General features: G+C 34.0%; 1 protein-coding gene across 1 annotated transcript in view; it reads left to right on the forward strand.

Annotated features, from left to right (window-relative positions):
- The first annotated feature begins 2,693 nt into the window (after nucleotides 1-2,693).
- Nucleotides 2,694-16,412, forward strand: part of TMPRSS3 (transmembrane serine protease 3) — a 58,082-nt gene continuing 44,363 nt past the window's right edge. Inside the window, exons 1-2 of the mRNA XM_012544362.3 lie at nucleotides 2,694-2,711; nucleotides 3,751-3,901. Coding sequence (XP_012399816.3) covers nucleotides 2,694-2,711; nucleotides 3,751-3,901 — 169 coding nt within the window. The remainder of the gene's footprint in view (nucleotides 2,712-3,750; nucleotides 3,902-16,412) is intronic.

The raw sequence follows: 16,412 nt of genomic DNA on the forward strand, positions 1-16,412 counted from the left end.
TTTGAGAGTAAATCTCAATGAAAAATCACCATGATACCAATCACTAAGTTGATAGAGACTGAAGATTACATCTAGATAAAGAAAAAGATCACCACTTTTTAAAAAATATTTTAATTTTACTTTTTTTCTTTCTCTTTTTTTTTTTTTTGAGGCAATTGGGGTTAAATGACTTGCCCAGGGTCACACACCTAGGAAATGTTAAATGTCTGAAGCTGGATTTGAACTCAGGTTTTCTTGATTTCAGGGCTGGTACTGTATCTCCTATGCCATCTAATTGCATCTAGGAGCACTGTTCTTAATGAGCAACAAAGAATCAATCAATCAAAATGCATTGTTGTATGCACCATCTGTTATATGGTAAGCACTTAGAATCCTACCCAGATGAAAGGGAAAAACATCTGAGATGAGACATCACAATTCTTATTGACTTCTACTTGGCCTGAGAGATCAGACTATCTACCAGTAAGAGGAGAAGGTTGATTAGATTCTAGTAGAAGTAGGAAATAAAGATGTGAGTATCTTATTATCTTGTCTTGTTCACCTTCTCCCTGGTCATTCAATTATCAAAATGATTTTTCTAAAATGTACGTATAATCACTTGACTTTGTTAATGCAAGCTTTGGGAAAAATTACTCTGATGGCTTAATGGAGGATAGATTGTAGTGAGGATGTGACTACCTGTGGCAGGGAGTCCAACTAGCAGGCTATTGCAATAGTCCAGACATGAGTACAACAGGGTGGTGGCAGTATCAGAGAAAAGGATATATTAGAAAGATGTTGTAAAGGTGAATCAAAAGATATCTACAGCAGATTAGATATAGGGGAAGGAATGAGAGAGTGAGGAGATGAGGATGACAAAAAGGTTGTGAGCCTGAAAGATTGAGAGAATGGTAGTACCCAAAGTAGTAGAAGGGAATTTAAGGGAGATAGGTTTAAAGGAAAAGATAATAAGTTCCATTTTGCACATGATGAATTTAAGATATCTATTGGACATATGGTCCAAGATGTCTGAAAGGAGGTGTGAGACTAGAGGTTGGCAGAGAGGTTGGGGCTGGAAAAATAGGTCTGACAATCTGCACCGAAATCATTATTGAATCCATGGACGATAATAAGATTACAAGTTAAATAATACAGAGGGAGAAGTATAGAGGGCCCAAGACTTAACCCTATGTGATACCTCTAGTTACTGGGAATGACGTGGATGAGGATTGAGCAAAGGAGATTGAAAAAGAAGGATCAAATACATAGGTGGAGAACCAGGAGAAAAGAGGATCAGGAAAGGCTAGACAGAAGAGAACATAAAAGACAAGTGTCAAAATCTGCAAAGACGTATAGAAATATTGTAGAGATATTATTGTTTAATCATTGGGTGAAACATTCAGAGTGATTTTTAGTCATTAGTATTGTGACATCAGGTTGGAGTTCTTTTGAAGAAAAGGGCATTTCAGATGAAGAAACAAAAAATTGGAACAGAAGCAGTGATGATATTCTCCTTCCCAAAGACTAAGCTAAGGCTGGAAACTTGTTGCAATGGTATTTTTTCTCTTCCTCATAGGATGCTTCATACTAGGCAGAAGATAGACAGAATATGATCATAAGAGACCCACATCTTCACAATCCAGTAGGGGGCTTTTTATTCTTCATTTGATATTTTTTCCAATGTAGCTCACAGGTGGAGGAGCTGAATGGGTATGAACTTAAACGTATATGAAGTAAGAGACTGAATTGTATATCTATATAATTTGCTTTGTCAAGTTCTATATATAATGAGGCTTTGATATGATATAATTCCTTTAGTCTGCCTCTTTACAGAGGAGAAATATAGACTTGGACTCAAATGTCATCTAATTTCTAAATTATGTCATTTTGAGAACAATCTGGGGATGGGGGCCGACATCCATACCAATTCACTTATTTTTGTTTTAGTCACGAGCTGCTACATTAGGCTGTAAGATCCTTGAGATCAGAGATTTAGTTTTATCATAGGAGGAAATTTTATGTCTTGTCTTAGTGCCTAATATTTCCATGAATATACTAGACAACTTTAAATGTATACTGTAGTTTATAGATAATAGTGATAGAAGGGTCTGTTGATTGCAGATAATAGAGATAGAAGAGTCTGTTGAGATAATTTAGTCCAAGGCCTCATTTTTACCAGAGAGGACAGAGGCACAGAGTATGAGTACTGAGTAGTTGGGTAAAGATTCTAAGCCTTTAACTATAAATTTTAACACCTGTACTATGTAGCACCATTTTTATTGAATCAGTTAAATAAAGGGAGAGGAAAAGTTCAGTGTCACCTTTAGTGAGAAACTACCATTGCATTGTCCCTAGGAAACTATGCTATTCTTAATGAAAATGAAAACACTCTATTCAAAAGATTCTTTTTTTGAGAGGTCCCTAGAAGGATTCGGTTACCTTACCTGCTCACACTAATTGAAAAAGAGGCAGTCTTTTTTTTTTCTTTTGCCTTCCCCATTTCTGTAGTCCTGCCATCTAGGCTATCAGATATCCATAGCCGTAGATAGCTTAAATTTCACAGTCTACAGCAATAATGTCATTTGCTACAATTACTGAGCCTGCAGTGCTGAGTGAATTGGTGAAAATATTTCCAAAGAGGAATAATTTGTTAGATTAGTTTCTCATTGAGTTGATTTTTATAATGAAAAAGGAAAGCCCTTTTATTTTGAATGATGGACTCTCCAGAAATGGTGAGTAACATGGGGGTGGGCAATGACGCATCTTTGAAAGGAAGAATTTCTTATAATCCTCAGTGTTTATACACTCAGTTACCTAATTGAGAGAGAAAAACTTCTATACTCATGTCTTACATTTCAAAAAGCATTTTACACATACTCTCTTTTCTTTTTCTACTTTTCTCTTCCTCTCTCTTCCACATATTTTCTCTTTCTGTCTCTTCCTTCTTTCCTTCCTTCCTTTTTCCTTCCTTTCTTCTTTCCTCTAAATAATTTGCTGAATGCTAATAATAAGCTGCAAATATCAGCCAGGATAAATTCATGAGTTGCATTGGATATTCCACAAAGATAGAATGAACAAGGAGAAAAAGAAAATATCAGTATGTTGTTTTTATTTGGAATTGAACTGTGTATTTTTAAAAAAGATTAACTTCTTTAAAAGATTAAATTTGTGCAACAGGGAACGGGGCTGGCCAATCATCCAAGTCTAGTCCCAGACTCCCTGTTATATGTTTATATAGTTTAATAAAAACTGATTTGAAACATTTCTAAAGCAAAGGGAATACAAAATTAAAGTGATAAAGGATACTGTCAAACATTTATTAAAATGTTTTAAATTTGCGTAAATTATAGCTATGCAATTGTTCTTGATCTCTGCAATTGGGAAAAGATAGAATTCCTTGATTAAGGAAAAAAAAAAACCTATCCTGTTGTAATTGTTGGAAATGACGTTCTTCTTCAGACTTTGTTACATAATGGTAGCTAAGAGGACAAAAACACATAGAGAAACGGCACCAAGCATTTATTTTCACCCTTAATTAGGGCATATGTCTAATGACCAGATTATTATTTTTTTTTAGAGGAATGCCAATATTTAGAATTGTCTTCAAAATTAAAATTTTATGGTAGTTGCATTAGCATAGTTACAGACAGCACTCTTGAAAAGTCACAGGATTTACTTATTGAAAAATAGCCTAAGGATAATCACTAGACAGAGGGTCATCAAAGAATTGAAAATTTTTTCTCTCTTCCACTTTCTTTCTTTCTTGAAAAGGAGGCAGAAGTGGAATTGGAGACAAGCCATGGAAATTCTGAAGTAGTCACTGTAACTAATCCTGAATTGTCAACAACTGAGGCACCTTTTTCTTTTAGATCATTTTTTGGTTTTGATGATTTAAAAATGGAACCTAGTGCTCTTGGACCAGGTAGGTTTTTTTCTCATTCCAAAACTTAATGCTATGGAATATGCCTCTTAATAATCTCTCTCTAGGTGTTCTTATGTCATTAAGAATAGAATATAAATTTCTTATAATCATGGAATACTAGATTCAAAAAGAAAAACAAGTGATTTACTGGTTCAACAATCCTGCTACCTTTAACTAGGTACAATTGAATTTACTTATTGAAGATTTCCAATAGAAATTTTCCTCTATATAGCTTGTTGCAGTATTTTATTATAACAAGGAAATTCTCTTTCATCTTTTTTTTTTCCTGAGGCAGTTGGGGTTAAGTGCCTTGCCCAGGGTCACACAGCTAGGAAGGTAGGAAGTGTTAAGTGTCTGAGACCAAATTTGAACTCAGGTCTTCCTGACTTTTGTGAAGAAACTTCCTGTATCATTTCAGATGGGTTCCTTTTCTTAAAAAATTGTTAGAAGGTTCTAAAACTATATTACATGCTTAAGGTCAGAGAATGGATTTAAACTCAAATTTTTCTTTCTTTGAGGCAAATTACCTACTATTTACACATGACTTCTACTTCCGCTATTAATTCTTTCTTATGTTTAAACAAATGTACTTTAACTTAATGCTCATTTTCTCTGTTAGTATTCTAGGAGTAAGGAAGCACCAGAGGTATTTTGATGTAAAGGAAAGAACATTCAATTTAAATATAAAAGAGATTTAAGTAATGGTGTCACATTTAGCTATGTGATTTTACCATAGGTACTTCTCTGAGACTCTATTCTCTCATTAGTATAATGAACATAATAGAATCATACTATATATATCACAGAGTTGTTTAAATGCACATGAAGAAAGTGCTGTGTAACCTTAAAGCACTATACAAAGTATTTTATAAATTTGCAATAGTGTATGTCATAATAATATGATTGTCCCTCCTTAAGCTTTTTGTAGAAATGAATCATCATCCCTCATTTACTTCAATTCAGATCAGATTGCTTTTAATGTGAAATCAGGTGGTTGGTTTTAAGTTTCCAGAAATATTTGTAGCAAGTTGGAAGGAAGGATGAGTAAGATGTATTTTGCACTTTATTCTTTGATGCATAGGAAAGGCAAACTATATAAATTATGAATGAATGAATGAAATAGAATCAACAAGCTCTTACTATGGGCCAAGCTTATGCCAATGGATTGGGGATACAAACACAAAAGCAAAAATAGGCCCCACCCTCAAGTAACTTGCATTCTAATGTGGAAGAATCCTCTATCCATCCTCTATCCATCCCCATTAGTGGCAGGAAAGGAGAACACTGGACTAAGAATATTATCTGGAATTGTGAATAAGGCCATTGGGTAATAAATTGACACACTTCATCCAGAAGCACTAACAGGCTTGATATGATTATCAGTGGCTTATAGTTTCATACCTAAAGGTGAGTGGGAAAGAAAAGTGATTTGGGAAAGATAATTGTTAAAGAGATGTAACTCTATCCTAAGGCTCATTGGCATGGGACTGCTTCCATATTGGTGGAGATAAATGCTCTGCCTTGTATGAAAGGCAAATAGGAGTTGGTGAGAGGCAAGAAAAGTTTTACCTCTCTAGGCTGGTTCCCTTTGTGACTCTCCAAGCTTTAGCCCTCTTCAGGATCCTTAAAGCTTTTCCTCTTTCTCCTTCTCCTTCTCCTCCTCCTCCTCCTTCTTTTCCTTCTTCTACTTCCCCCCCCCCCTCCCCTGGATCCTTTAAGATCCTTTGGATGCTTTCAGCTTGTGTCTTTGGGAGAGAACATAGTAGGGGTTAACGCATTTCAGTTTACTGAAGGAAAGAACTCGGGGAAGAAATGAGTGAAGTTATTAGTTTCTTTAATGTCCCCAATCCCAGTTTACCAAACTAGAGACTGCCACATATTTCCTCTTGGGTGAAATACAGGACTCTCTTGAGTTATGTTACTGCCAATGGGAGAGCTTCTTAACTATGTATTTTCTATTATGTATTCCCTCATACATACATTCTCTGGTTTCTGTCTTCCTATAATTTGGAAAAATGATTTTTTTTTTTGCTCTTTGTTGTGTATTCATTGTGGAATTCATCTTAGATGGATAAAAACCTCAAACCTTGGATATAAAGCTTGAGATCCACCTTCCCCTTGATAATGATGACAAAGATCAGAAGTTAGATTGGACCCCTAGATGATATCCTTTGGAGTAATAATATTTAAGGGACTAAATGTAATTCTAGTCCTAGACTTCTCTCTTTCTGAGAAGCTTCTGGACTTAACTTCCTGCTTCTACCCTCCTTCTCTGGTAGAAATGAATCCCTTCCTCTACTCTCACTTTGGAGAAGAGTGGGCATAGAAGAGGTTAGAGACATCTATTTTACCTTTCTTTGGGCCATACTTCTCCTTATGTGTGGATTCTTTATACTTGAGAGTTTTTTCTATGGAGATTATAGAAGAGATGATGAAAGATAAGAGAGTAAGGTGTAGCATGGTTGGAGCTTTCCTGAAATTGTATTCTGGGAAAAATAGTCACTAACTAGGAGAATAGTGTCTTACAGTGGAGCTTCTTTAAGTTAAAAAAAAGTCTTTGGTGTGGGCCTGAAGAGGTCATGGAATACTTGGCAGGAGTAAGAAATCACTTAAGGTTTTTTAAAGCAATCTGTTGATTTATTTAATTCAGTCACAGAAAAAGAAAGAATCATGTGAGAATTTGGTCTAAATCTCCAAGAATAATTAAGTGGATTTTGCTTTAATTGACTTTATTAAGCAATCTAGGCTACTGATCTAGAGAGAAGCATTAATAATTACCAGAACAATATCTTCTGAAATGCCTTTCCCTTCTCTCTCTCTCAGGCTTTTCCATTGAAAGGGAAAAAGAATCCCTGATGAGGAAAAGGTTTTTCTCTAGATCTTCCAAATCTACCACTTTGTACTTCTATTAAACAGTCTGTTTCTACATTACTTGAGAATGAAAATTATTTTACCCATTAACTTTTGTCACACTTCCCACTTTCTGTATGAACATTAATTTGACATTCAATCTTTATGTTCCTTTCCTTTTCATTTATTTATTTTAAATGTACATTGCTTTATGAATCATGTTGGTAGAGAAAAATAAGAGCAAAAGGGAAAAACCATGTGAGAGATGAAAAAAAAAACAGTAAAAAGAAGTGAACATAGCATGTATTGCTTTACATTCAATTTCTTTAGTTCTCTTTCTGGATGCAGATGGCATTTTTTATCAAAGTCTATTGGGATTGCTTTGGATCACTGAACTATTGAGAAGAACCAAGTCTTTCATAGTTGATCATAACACATTCTTGCTGTTATTGTATATAATATATTCTCGGTTCTGTTTGTTTCACCCAGCATCAGTTTGTGTAAATCTTTTCAGATCTTTCTAAAATCAGCTTGATCATCATTTTTTATAGAACAATAATATTCCATTACCTTTATTTATTACAACTTGTTCAGCCATTCCCCAACTGAGGGGCATCTATTCATTTTCCAATTATTTGCTCTCACAAAAAAAGCTGCTACAAACTTTTTTGCACAAGTGGATTCTTTTCCTTCTTTTGTAATTTCCTTGGGATATAGACCAAATAATGGTACTGCTGGGTGAAAGGGTATATTCAGTTTTATAGCCTTTTGGGCATAGTTCTAGATTGCACTCCAGAATGCTTGGATCATTTCACAATTCCACCAACAATGTATTAATGTCCTAGTTTCCCCACATTCCTTCCAACATTTATCATAATCTTTTCATGTCATCTTAGCAAGTCTAAAGGGTGAGAGGTAGTACCTCAGAGTTGTTTTAATTTGCATTTCTCTAATCAATAGTGATTTAGAGCATTTTTTAATATAACTATAAATGGCTTTAATTTAATCATCTGAAAATTGCCTGTTCATATCCTTTGACCATTTATCAATTGGGGAATGACTTGTATTCTTATAAATTTGACACAGTTCTTTATATATTTTTAAAATGAGACCTTTATCAGAAATACTGACTGTAAAGATTTCCCCCCAGCTTTGTACTTTCCTTTTAATATTGTTTCTGTTGGTTTTGATTGTGCAAAAGCTTTTTAATTTAATGTGATCAAAGTGGTCCATTTTGTCTTTCATAATGTTCTCTAATTCTTTGGTCATAAATTTTTCCCTGCTCCACAGATCTGATAGGTAAATTATCCCTTACTCTCCCAATTTGTTTATGGTATCATCCTTTATGTCCAAATTATATATCCATTTTAATCTTATGTTGATATGGGGTGTGAGATGAAGGGCTATGCCAAGTTTTTGACATTATTTTTATTTTTCCCACCAATTTTTGTCAAATAGTGAGTTTTTATTGCAGAAGTTGGAGTTTGGAACTTCTGGAGTTTGGAGGCTTATCAAATACTAGATTTCTATGGGCCTTGATTATTGTATCATGTATATTTAATCTATTCCACTGATTCACCACTCTATTTCTAGCTAGTAGGGAAATGGTTTTGATGATTGCTGCTTTATAATATAGTTTTAGGTTTGGTATTGCTAAGTTACCATCTTTATATTTTTCTTTCATTAATTCCCTTGATATTCTTGATCTTTTGTTCTAGATGAATTTTGTTATTATTTTTTCTAGCTCTATAAAATAACATTGTGGTAGTTTGGTATGGCACTGAACAAGTAGACCAATTTAGGCAGAATTATCATTTTTATTATATTATCTTAGCCTAGCCGTGGACAATTGATATTTTTCCAATTGTTCAGATCTGACTTTATTTGTGTGAGAAATGTTTTGTAACACTTGTAATTATAATTGTGTTCATATAAGTTCTTGGGTTTGTCTTGGCTTTATGTTCCTTTCCTTTCCTTTCTCCTACCTTGCTTTTACTTATTTTTCTCTTTACAAACCTCTTTCCTTGAGTTTTGAGTTTGTATCTTTTTTGAGTTTCAGGAGATCAATATAGCAAACTAATTATAACACATTCAAACAACATTTTGACTTGCAAACCTCCCAAACCCTTAAAAACCATGTATTATTACTCCTATTTTATGAATGAAGAATCTGAGGCTCAGATACATTGGGTATCTTGCCACTGACAACACTATTATTCTAGAATTCAAATCCAGGTCTTATTCCAAATCCATTTCCCTTTCAACTACACCATTATTTAACACTTGCTATTTATAAGGCACTAAGATATGCTAATAAAAATAAGAAATTATCCAAATGGAGATAAAAAACCTATACACAGGGAAGAAAAATACAAAATAGAAAGAAATAAGTCTGAAGAAGACATGAACAAATTGCTATGAAAATTCCCATAACCAAGATCATTTTGGGTCAGGAAAAGAGGAAAGGGTGAGATGAATTCAGGGAACAATTCATAAATGATCTTGCCTCAGACACTATTTAACATTTTGTCAGAGCTTTATACATTTCAAAGGATGAGACACAAATCTACACATTATACAATGGAAACTTTTTCTCTTGTTGCTAAAAGCAATAGGGCATAGTAAATAGAATGCTGAATCTGGAGTCAGAAAACCTTTGGCACCAATCCTACCCTGGATACTTTTTTTTAGCAGTGGTATACTGAATGAGTATGGTATACCACTGAATGAGCAGTGGTATACTGAAGCATTATTGCCTCATTTGTAAAATATGGTTAGTATTAACACCTCAAAAGTTTTTTGTTAGGTTAAAATGAGGTAATTTACATACAGTGTTTTACAAAAGCACTACTATTTCTGAGCATTATAATAGTCATTCTTTTCTTCTTATTCACATCTTTTTCAAAGTGTTCTTATAGAGAAGGTCATGGAACATGTCTCTAACTTACTTCTACTCTTTTTGTCTTTTAAATTAAATTAGTTTTTTTTTTAAATTATCAAGCATTTATTTTCTCTCCTCACCTTCACGTCCCCTCACTAGGAAAAAAAAGAAAAAAAGAACAACAAAATCCTTGAAACAAATATATGTAGTAAAGCAAAACAAATTCCTACCTTGGCCTTAACTATGTCATATTCTGCATTCTCATTCAGGAGGTGATAGCATTCTTTATCAATAGGCTTTTGGAATTTTGGCCATTCATTGTTCAGAATTTTTGTCTTTAAAAGTTGTTATTGTTGTTGTTGTTTTTAATGTGTTATTGATGAGAGGAACCTTGAAACTCTTTCTCTTTCTCCCTCTCTCTGACTTTGGGGGTGAGCCATGAAGTAAAGCACTTGAGAAGCTCCTCGAAAGAGAGATTCTCCTTGAACTCTGCCTCTGTGAAATACCCACCCCAGGGAATCAAGATAAAGTGGTTTATCTTGGTGGGACTAGTTGAAGTAGTCTCATTTAGCTGGATAATTAGATTTCTATTGACCCCTATTGAGCTGAAAATTGGCTCAAAACCACTCCCAGTAAGTGGTCTCATCGAGGCCTGGGGGCAGTGACAGCATTGAGGGAATCTCATTCGGTTGAAACTTCTGTCTCAGATTTCCTTATAAAAAATGGCAAATTTAAACTCATTTCTTTGCAGAGGACCTAACATGCCATGCCAAGGAATCTCTCTTTTTCCTTGGCATGAGCTGCAACCCTCTGCCCATTGAAATGATATTCTCTTTCAGCATTTCTCTCTCTCTCTCTCTCTCCTATTTCCCTAACAGGACTATGCCCTCTATACCTTCCTGATGATCTTTCTCTGCTTCAAACTTTACTTCTCTGTCAGGACCTTGCCACCAAGGAATTCAGTCTTTTTGTCAGCAAATGCTGACTTCCCCATGCCAATAATAAACTTCTTTTGCCAGTCTAGCTTTTCAGATTCGTAAATTCCTTTATGAAGGACCTTTGTGCTGACCAAAGGGGTTCCCAAAACTCCCTGCCCTGAGCCAAACCTCATCTTTTGGGGACACAATCCTAAATTTCTTCATTTAGTTCCCTGACCTCCAAGAACCCCGAGCCTCTTCATTATAATATAAATTGTTCTCCTGGTTCTACTGGTTTCACTTTGTATCATTTCATATACTTTTCGCTAAGTTTTGCTTACATTGTCTCCTTTGTTGTTTCTTACAGCACAATAGAATTCAGTTGCATCAATATACCTTAATTGTTCAACCATTTCCCATGATAATCATTTCCTGAATTTCTAATTCTTTGCCACTATAAAAGAAGTTATTATAAATTTATCTGTATATGAGGCAGTTGATTGGTTCCAGTAGATAGAGCACAAAGACTAGTTTTAGGAGGACTTTAGTTCAGTCTCAATCACTTACTAGCTCTGTGACCCTGAACAAGTAAATTAATCTCTGCCTCACTTTCTCATCTGTAAAATGAGGGTATTAATTATACATATCTCCCAGGGCTGTTGTAGGGATCAAATGAGACAATAATTATAAAGCATTTAGTGCAATGCCTGGTGCAGAGTAAGTACTATATAAATGTTAGTGTTGAGATGTGAGAAATGAGGGATGAGAGCTATCCTAACAGCAATGACCCCAGGCCGGTGTCACAGGTTTTTGCAAAAGAATTCACAGTCCTGATCTGCAGGGAAATTTTTTGGCAAAAAAAAAAAAAAAAAAAGAGTTTATTACATTGAGAAACAACTTCCCAGAAGGCTAGTTCCAAAGGAATTTAGCAAAGGTAGGTTTTTGGCAAAGATGGGTTTACATTTAGAAACAACTTCCCAGTGGGTCAAATCCTGTTAGGAAATTAGCAAAGGTTTGGGGTAAAGCCTTTGATTATATTAGGTTTAGGGTTTGGGGATAGGGAGCAATTAGGGGCTAATTTTCAATTCAATAAAGGGTGGTGATTGTTTTCCAGATCAAAATGATTATCAGATCAATTGGAAGTGGGTGATTCCTATGGGAAACCAGGTAGCTTTCCCAAGGAAGATTTAGATGGGTGAGGATCATGTCCAGGAATTTCCCCAGGCAGATGGCCTACTCTCCACAAAGATCAGGGAGATACAAGAGTCCTTATTACATCATTAGCTAGTATTGTTGTTGTTAATTATTTAAGTTCTCTTTTCTTTTTCTATGATGTAATGGAACATAGCCCATTAGAGGTTTTACTGGGTCAAAGTGTGTGCACATTTGAATAACTTTTGGAGTATTGTCCCAATTTGCTTTCTACAATGGCTGGACCAATTTATGATGAATTAATGCATCTACAACCCTTCAAACAGTTTTCATTTCCTCTTTTTTCTTTGATGAGTTTAAGGTAGAATTCCAAAGTAACTTTAATTTGCATTTCTGTAATTATCAGTGAATTAGAGCAGTGATGTCAAACTCACACAAAGAGGGGCCAGTGAAGGAAAGCTACAGGTTATACATTGACTTTGTTTTAAAATATAATATTATCCATGTTTCATTGTATTTTTGTTTTGTTAACCATTTCTCAATTGTATTTTCTTTCATATTATTCTTGGGAATACTAGGATCTGCATATAAACTGCAGGCCATATATTTGACACTTGATTTGAAACATTTTTATATGGCAATTTATTGTTTGAATTTCTTCATTTTGAGAACTGCCTTTTCATATTCTTAACTATTTTATCAGGAAGCATGGAAAAGGAAATTGAAAAAGACAGATTAAAAAGGGGAAAGTGTGTATGCTCTTGCTGAAAAAATAAAGATGATAGTGGGACAGTGTTAATCTTCTCAAGTGTCAAAGAAGGACTCATTCTTACATATTTGATAACTTTCTTCCAGTTAAATTTCTTGTCTAATCTTAGTTGCATTGGGGGTTGTTTTTGGTCTACAAATTTTTAAATTTTATGTAATCAAAATTGTTTATTTAATATCTTATAATCCTGAATTTTTCTTGCTTTATTATGAACTCTAGCTTTAAATCTGAAAGGTAATTCTTTTTTTAAATTTTTATTTATTTTTATTATAACTTTTTATTGACAGTACATATGCATGGGTAATTTTTTAGAACATTATCCCTTGCACTCACTTCTGTTCTGACTTTTCCCTTCCCTCCCTCCACTCCCTCCCCTAGATGGCAGGCAGTCTTATACATGTTAAATATGTTATAGTATATCCTAGATACAATATATGTGTGCAGAATCGAACAATTCTCTTGGTGCACAGGAAGAATTGGATTCAGAAGGTAAAAATAACCCCGGGAAGAAAAACAAAAATGCAAACAGTTTACACTCATTTCCCAGTGTTCCTTCTCTGGGTGTAGCTGCTTCTGTCCATCATTGATTAATTGGAACTGAATTAGATCTTCTCTTTGTCAAAGATATCCACTTCCATCAGAATACATCTTTGTACAATATTGTTGTTGAAATATATAATGATCTCCTGTTTCTGCTCATTTCACTCGGCATCAGTTCATGTAAATCTTTCCAAGCCTCTCTGTATTCATCCTGTTGGTTATTTCTTACAGAACAATAATATTCCATAACATTCATATCCCCCAATTTACCCAACCACTCTCCAATTGATGGGCATCCATTCATTTTCCAGTTTCTAGCCACTACAAACAAGGCTGCCACAAACATTTTGGCACATCCTTTCCCCTTTTTTGGTATCTCTTTGGGATATAAGCCCAGTAGTAACATACCCCTTTGGGGTATGCACAGTTTGATAACTTTTTGGGCATAATTCCAGATTGCTCTCCAGAATGGTTGGATCTGTTCACAACTCCACCAACAATGCATCAGTGTCTCAGTTTTCCCACATCCCCTCCAACATTCATCATTATTTTTTCTTGCCATCTTACAAGATGACAGGTGTGTAGTGGTATCTCAGAGTTGTCTTAATTTGCATTTCTCTGATCAATAGTGATTTGGAACACTCTGAAAGGTAATTCTTTTTTTTTTTTTCTTTTGCCTGTTTATGAGGTGATTTAAAAAAAAATTTAAGGCATGGATCCATGTGGAAATTTGTATCTTATCTTAATATATGTTGTGAAGTATTGATCTAAATCTAATTTTTGTCAACTGCTTTCCAGTTTTCACTGTAGCTTTTGTCAAATAGTGAGTCCTTATTGTAGTAATTGAGGTCTTTGGTAATCTAGGCTACCTTTGTGTTATGACTCTAATCTGTTCTACTGATCAACTTCTGTATTTTTAAACTAGTATCAAATTGCTTTTATTATTGCTTAATAGCATTAAGATGTGGTAGTGCTGTCCTAACTTCCTTTTATTTTATTTTTTTATTAATAGCCTTTTATTTACAGGTTATATGTATGGGTAACTTTACAGCATTAACAATTGCCAAACCTCTTGTTCCAATTTTTCACCTCTTACTCCCTACCCCCTCCCCCAGATGGCAGGATGACCAGTAGATGTTAAATATATTAAAATATAAATTAGATACACAATAAGTATACATGATCAAACTGTTATTTTGTTGTACATAAAGAATCAGAATCTGAAATATTGTACAATTAGCTTCTAACTTCCTTTTAAAAATATTTTCTTTGTTTCCTCAGAGGAATTTTTAAATTATTTTTTTCTACCTTTATCAAATAATCTTTTGTCAGTTTCCTGGACACAAGATTGAATAAATAAATTTAAGTAATATCATTTTTATTTGTCCAGCCTACACATGAATAACTAATCTTTCTGTAATTCTTTAGGCCTTTTTTATTTTCTCCATTCAGTTAGCAAAATGATCTTTCTGAAGCACAGATCTGACTGTCATCCTTCATTTGGTAAAATTCAGTAACTTATTATCTCTAAGATAAAATATAACACTTTCTTTGGCTTTTAAGATTCTATATAATTTGGTTCCTTATTTACTTTTTTATTTTTTCATATTTTACTCTTTTTTACATATACTTTGATTCAATGACATTTGCCTTCTTGACATTTCTTATATAAGATTCCATTTCCTACACATGTTCATTGATTGTTCACATGGGTGGAATGTTCTTCCTCCATCTTCACCATCTGGCTTTCTTGGAAATATCAGCTAAGTTCGTACCTTCTGCAAGGTGCCTTTCCCAATCTCTCTTAATGTGAATCCTTTCCCTCTGAGATTATCTCAAATTTATCCTGTATACCTTTTGATTGTACATAATTGTTTGCATTTTATTTTCCCAATGAGATACTAAACTCCTTGAAAACAGGGACTTACCATGTTGTAAGTCCTTATTAAGTGTTTGTTGACTTGTCTATAATTCTAGTGTTTTTAGGTGATTTATGAAATTCTTGTTTGTATCTTGATAAATAAATTACCAAGTATTTTATATGTTTTCTGATTCTTTTAAATGTGATTTTTCTTTTTATTCTTGCTGGATTTTATTTGTAATATTCAGAAATACTAATGATTTATGTGGATATAGTTTAATATCCTCCAATTTCTTTCCAGCAAAGTATTTAACAAAACCCAGAACTTCCACGATTAAAAAAAATACAACAAGCAGGCCGAAAGGAAAAAAAAGCTCAAGTTCAGATGAGATAAAAAAAAAATTGGTATTCACCACTATACTGAGGAGAATTTGGAATACAATATTTCTAAAGGCAAAAGATATAGGCTTTCAATCAAAGATAGTTTAACCATGGGGAGCTAGATGACATAGTGGATACAGCACTGACCTTGGAGTCAGAACTACCTGAATTCAGATCCAGTCTTGTATACTTAATACTAACTAATTGTGTAACGGTGGGGGAAATCACTTAATCCAAGTGCCTTGACAAAAAGAAAAAAAAATTGAAAGAATGATTTAGTCAGGAAAATGGAGTATACTTGTACAGGGTGAAAAAATGGATCTTTAATGAAATAGAAGACTTCCAAGCATTCCTGATGAAAAAATAAGGTGAATAGAGATTTTGAAATGGAAACATTTGAATCAAGAGCACTCTAGAAATGTAAATATATTGGAGGATATCAGAAGGAATGATACAAAGATGAAATATTTACATTGTGATAGATTGAGAAGAAATAATGTCCTTTTCCAACTCTAATACCATTAGAGGGGAGTGTCAAAAAGGGAGTTAAATATAAGAAAGGATCTGGAAGCATTTTTATATGTTTCTTTAAAATAATAAAAGTAATGGGGGAGGCAAAAACGTAAGATAGTAAGAGAAAACGTAAGATAGTAAAGAAAAAAGGAAGGGGTGTGTGTGTGTGTGTGTGTGTGTGTGTGTGTGTGTTGTGTGTATTGGAGGGCTTTCTATTTTATATAACTGAGGCATCCTAGTTATATATTATATATATATGCCAAAAAAAGAAGTAGAGCTAGTCAGTATGTCACTATTACTTGAAACTCAATTCCATCTCAACTGAACAAACTAAAGTAGAAGATACACACATAGGTAAGTTTGATATAACAATACATTCAATTTAAAAGAAAAGAAAGAAACTGGGTTGGTGTAGAGGACAGAACTGAGAATGTAAAGATTGTTGGCATACTCATGGAGATATTAGTCATAATCAAAAAAACCCATGCACTTAGAGAGTGAATCATTTAGAGGGGTTTCAAAATAATGAAAGGGAATGTTTAAGAACCCATGTTTGTGGTCTCAATAAAAGGAAGAGAAGCAGAATCAAGCCATATACTAGTCACACTGTGCATACTCAATTTTCCTTACCATCTTCTTCTACATGA

The sequence above is a fragment of the Sarcophilus harrisii genome, chromosome 3 (assembly GCF_902635505.1).
Source record: "Sarcophilus harrisii chromosome 3, mSarHar1.11, whole genome shotgun sequence".
In the NCBI taxonomy this organism is placed as follows: Eukaryota; Metazoa; Chordata; class Mammalia; order Dasyuromorphia; family Dasyuridae; genus Sarcophilus; species Sarcophilus harrisii.